The 5,551-nt window shown below is 45.5% G+C and overlaps 1 protein-coding gene across 1 annotated transcript; it reads right to left on the bottom strand.

Moving 5' to 3' along the window:
• Nucleotides 1-418: 418 nt before the first annotated feature.
• Nucleotides 419-4,586, bottom strand: LOC140997642 (transmembrane protein 88-like). Its single transcript, XM_073467599.1, has 2 exons — nt 4,293-4,586; nt 419-646 (listed from the first exon to the last, which is right to left on the bottom strand). The coding sequence occupies exons 1-2, from the start codon at nt 4,584-4,586 to the stop codon at nt 419-421; spliced, it is 522 nt and encodes a 173-aa protein (XP_073323700.1).
• Nucleotides 4,587-5,551: the final 965 nt, after the last annotated feature.

Consider the following 5,551-nt stretch of genomic DNA (forward strand, 5'->3'; position numbering starts at 1 on the left):
GAACTGTTTTTTTTTACACTAATGAGATAAAAGGTGTTAATTGGTGAGTTTTTAAGGTGTTGGGCAGATTTCTGAACCTTGGAAAGCTGTTTCCCCCACTGACAGTTTTTCGTGCTAAGCTAAGCGAACCAGTTTCATTTTTATTGTACTAACATGATAGTGGCATCGATCTCATCAAACTCTCTACTTTCTCTGTCTCTCAAACTGTCTAACTGAATAAAGGTATTTCCTAAAATGTCTAACAATTTCTTTTAAACGTAGCATCTAGTTGAGTCAACATTTCTATGAAATAACCTCAAGTGTTTCTTCAGTAATGTATCTCCTGTATTTCTCTGGTTGTTTTAACACTGATGTAACTTTCTGATCCCCTCTGACTGTTAGCATATCTGCCCCTGAAGCGCCTCCTGTTTCGTCTAGATCAGACCCAGGCGTGGACGCCGCCCGCCCAGTCCAGCAGCCGCCCTCGGTACCAGGCACGCGTGATCGGCTGAATGAAAAGCAGGAGTCGAAACCTTCGGAGCAGCCCGCAGAAGATGGCGGCCGCCACGACCACGAGCGGCGACATCATCACAAAACCCAGGATGATGAGGGCGGAGCAGCTGTTGTCGTCAAGGTAACGGCAGATGGCAGAAGGGGCGTCGAGGACCTACAAGGACAAACACAGAGGGGATCATAAGAGTAGACAGAGGGGCTCCAGAGGACACAATGAACATTTTGGCTTCAGCAGCTTCTCGAGGATTTGTCGTCAGCTTGGTATGATTACTGTGTGCATGAGTGTGTTTGCATATGCTCAGGGTGCAGACGTGGGACTGTGTGAGTAGTGAGCTGTGACAGAGTCTCTCCCAGCCTTCCTCTACAGTTCAGATAAGGAGAAGAAACTGTCTGTAACCCTCTGAGCTGTCAATCACATGTGACACAGGCCAGAGAGAGAGAAAGAGAGACGGAAACTAGCAAAAGGATGCAAAAGAGGCAGGAAGTGAACAAAACATTGAATGGATGAAGAGGAAGAGATCGAGGGGTGAGATCGGAGTGCACAAAAGGTTAATTCACACAAGACACACACACGCAGAAAGAACAAGCACATTATCTCCTTTTCTCTGTCAAATCCAGACACACTCGGAACAATATGGTTACATCTGAAGCCTCTTTTCAACAATTTCCCATTGTGAGCTCTGTCTAAATGTACTTTGCCTCCTACAAATGTACCCTAGCAACAGCAGTGTTTAACACTCACACATGAGAAAAACCTCTGTCAAGTGCACACTGTGCTTTCACCGAGTACATTTTCCTCCTCATCGTGCTGTCACTGTGTCTGTGCACAGCTGGTGCCGGCACCAAATCAGACGGTCCTCTCAGTGGGTCCCCTCTCGCCATGTTCAGTCTGTCTCCACAACTCTCTGACTGACACTGTCTGTAATTGTTCGCTCTGAAGGGACATTTTCTCCGGCCTAATCACAATTACAGTCTTGTTGCATGCACAGACTTTGCATGTTCTCAATTTATCTGCTCCGTCACGCGCAAAATCGTTCGCAACCGAGGCAACCTGGCAACTGAACCAGAGGTGGGATGTGATGTTATGACCTGTTGGGTGAGTCAAGGACAGCGCTGAATATCTTCACAGCATGATTTGGCTTCATGCTCACCATATTTTACTTATGACCTGTCTGCCCCCTTTCTGACTCATAAAAAACAAGCCGCGCCCTTCTCCTCACCTCAAAACAAGAAGCACTGACGGGCTCAACTTCCAACATAGAAAGCCTGGACACATTTGTGGCATCAGTTATCGGCATCTAACTTATGCTGCCAAAAACACTTTGCCTGAAGGCGGTGGTTGTCTTGTCTACCTCTCTGACTCCAGGTGCCAGTGCCAGTCTTCACAAGAGGTAACGCTCCCACTTTCAGTAATTGACATGGGCTTACTTGCCTAAACTTCCAGGCAAGTGGAAGGAGACTGGGTGCAGATTCCTCACTGGAAATGATTTGTTAACATCTTGTCAGCTTGGCACAGAGCACCATCTTTTTTTAGCTACTTGTTGGCAGCAGAAACCAGCTGTCAACACAACATCGACATATTATCACATTCTAAGTTGATTTGCTGAATTTATTAGCAAACAGTTGCCAGCAGTTATGGAGCCACATTATGAGTCACCTGCAGTCATGTTTTTGTCCACATAATGACTTTAAGTGCAGTACTCACTCTCCTTTTAGCTCGGTCGTGCTCTTTATCAACTCCGGAGAAAAAACATCTAGCTCTTTAGCTGCTCTCTGTGCCTGTCTGTCATTTGGTGATGGGCAGTGAGGGTTCTTTTAGCTGAAAACAACAGCTTCACCCATTATCTGTCACCGCTTATCCTTTGTAGGGTCAAAGGGGGCTGCAGCTGGTTCCAGCTAACATTGGGCCTGGACAGGTCAGAAAAAATTCACACCTACAGGCAACTTAGAGTCACCAATTTACCTAATTTGAATGTCTTTGAACTGTTTGGAGAAGCCTACACAGACATGAGGAGAACATGCAAACTCCGAAAGGCCACAGCCAGCAGGCAGGTTCGAACCCAGAGAGCTGATGCTGTAAGACAACAGTGGTAACCGCTGCACCACTGTGCTATCCTTAAAGTTTTATTTATAGTTGCATGAAGGCTCTACGCAGAACCTACGCAAGTGGCCTTGACCGTTGGGAGCACTTATACACGTGCGCTGGCGTGTCTGCATTGCCGGCAGTACTTTCCCCAGTAAACACACTGACCCCTTCGGCTCGTGACTCTGTCTCTGGGTTAGGCAAAGTGGACAGGTTGAGTGTCCACAGGGTGAGCTGCCCCTCCATACACATCGAGCTTGAACGTTACTTTGTTTCAGCAAGGGCAGCGTTTGTCTCCAGGCTGCTATTTGAGGGGCCTCCTGCCCTTCGGGTATCCAGCCTGTTTGCTCTCTCTAACCCAGAGACAATCTGGGTATAACCCAAGAAGAGCCAGTCAGGATTGACTGCAACAGCCGAAGAGGTTGATGTGTTTACTGGGGAGACTACAGGTTACAATCCCCTGTATTAGCACCGCCGAAAAACGCGATACTAACAATGACAGTCGTTGTGGTCTGCGTTGCTGCAACCGGCAGTTAGATATCTGGGGAGGTGCACGTTAGGCTACGGCATAGATTCAACGCAGAAGCATAAATTAAACTAAAACGAAAACAATGAGCTGAAAGCTGCTAAAACACTGACGGCAGCTACAGTCAGGTGATGATTATCTGTGGTTTCGTTACTACGAGCAACACCTTTCACATTGCATAATCATTTGATCCTTTTTTATTACAAAAATATTGATTGTAGAACAGGTACACGAAAGTTCTTCACATTTCTTTCCTTATTGTTAACTTTCCCCAGAAACCTAGAGTTTCTTAGCAGCCTACATTTCACTGTCTCAGGAAATGCAACAAAGTTTCCCAACATTTACTTTTTCTTCTTTCAAATAATTCTTTTGTGCTTTTATGCCTGACACTTGAAACATGAGGGAAAAGAGGAAGAGAGTCAAATCTAATATCGACATTGAAATGACAGGGTTTGTGTTATTGACCCCTGTCTGGACAATCACAAGGCTTTTAAGGACACGTCAAGCATGGTGATTAGTTGTCAATATACGGTTGCCATGGGAAATCAAATCGAAACTTTGGGAGATTATTGAGCAACGAACAGAGGGGGCAGTGCAAGGAATCAATGTTATATTTGGCAGGATACAAAGCATACTTTTTCTCTGGATTATTATCATTTTTAAAACTGCATCTTTTGGTTTGCTTCCAAAGAGTCAGGACATTGTAGAGATTTATACAGAGACAGTTCAATTATAATGTATTGTGGTTTAATTTGCATGACAACAGGCTGTTCGCTCTGTCTGCACGACATGACATTTGCTGCAAAGTAAGTAAGTGGAAACTTGATTACATAAATCAGACTTTGGGAGCATAATTTGTTGCAAAAGGTGTAATAAATTGCAAAGAACTAAATATCTTATTAGATGGCAATTATTTCACATTGTGCACATATTGTATCCTGGGGCTCTTGGTGATCCTTGGTAAACAGTGTCTGACACTATAGTCTGTGTCCACCTCAGCCAAGTATCCACTGACTAATCATCCAGAGCAGCAGGATTAGCTCAGATTCAACTTTACAACCTAAATTTTGGAGCTCAAATCACACCAGCTGTCCACTAGATGCACAGTAAACTTTCCTCTCTGCTTCTACACAAACACAATAACACACAGATTAATATCAACTTGAGACCTCGCTGCTGCAGACGACTCACCCTGGAGTGGCAGAGGAAGCCGACATACAGCAGCAGCATTGCAGGCAGCAGCACCACAGAGAAGACCAGGGCCAGGAGCAGAGCGCTGACTAACACCACACACAGGTTCCAGACGATGAGCGCCGCCCCGCAGGCCACGCAGCCGCACCTGCCCCTGCGGCTGCCCCACGCGCTGCCCCCACTGTGGGCCACCGGAGGGGGCAGCATCTTCACTCCCTCCCCAACCCAGAACTCCTCCTCTTTCTCCTCCTCGCCTGAACCGCCATCGTCCAGGTCCACGTCCATACCACACATCCTGAGGGAGAAAGAGAGAGCAGGGTGAGGTGTTCTGATTCAGACTGTTGATGTTCTGGTTCAATGAATGCAAAAGAGATGTAACAATTGTACAAAGGTGAGGTGCTTTAAATTGTGCATCTGTGCTAAATTAATGAAAAACAAAGTTATTAATTGGCCATTTCTTAGCTTGTAATCACTTTCATGTTGAACCACACACAAAAACACCTGAATTTTATGTTTCCTTCCCAGGCTGGATGCTGTTTGATTCAGCTGCATGTCATTTTTGCATACACACTGAACTTTAAAACCATAAATAAGAGTAGTGAGGCACCGCCCTGCTCCTTCACTGCCCTCTTCTTTCTTCCATCCAGGCAGCCAATAACTAATTAGTCTATGTAAATGAGGGACCTATAGCCTGCTTTGATTTTACACACACACACACACACACACACATGCACACACACTTTATCTCCTTCGTCGATGTCATCGATCAGCCCTCTGCCAGTAGAGCCCAGACTGTATGCCAATATGATCCATCTGAAACAGATCAGTCTGAATCTTTTAACCTGGACAGCCTCCTGCTGAGCTGCAGACACAAACCAGGGCTGTTCAGCATCACACCGGACAGGACACATGATCTGCTGCTCTCAGATCAGTTTAAACAGCTTCAGCATGAACTGAACACGTTTGTTTTCTGTGAGGTGTCCTGATCGTTTACCTTGGATTGATAAAACATTATATTCTCTGTTTGTACTTTAGTTTACTCTGCTCTTTCTGACAGGAAACTGTTAAACCACAGTGTTCAAAACAATCGTGCATGTGATGGAGTAGCACTATGCATCCTTTAATAAAGCGTCTTTAAACAACCCGCTGTAAATGAGGATTTTAGTGCCTACCTCCAAGTGCAAATCTCGTTAATCCCTTGCTGAATTCTTCTCCCGCAGATCGACCCGCAGCTCCTAATCTCACCACACAATGAGATA

This window comes from Pagrus major, chromosome 6 (genome assembly GCF_040436345.1).
Source record: "Pagrus major chromosome 6, Pma_NU_1.0".
NCBI lineage: Eukaryota > Metazoa > Chordata > Actinopteri > Spariformes > Sparidae > Pagrus > Pagrus major.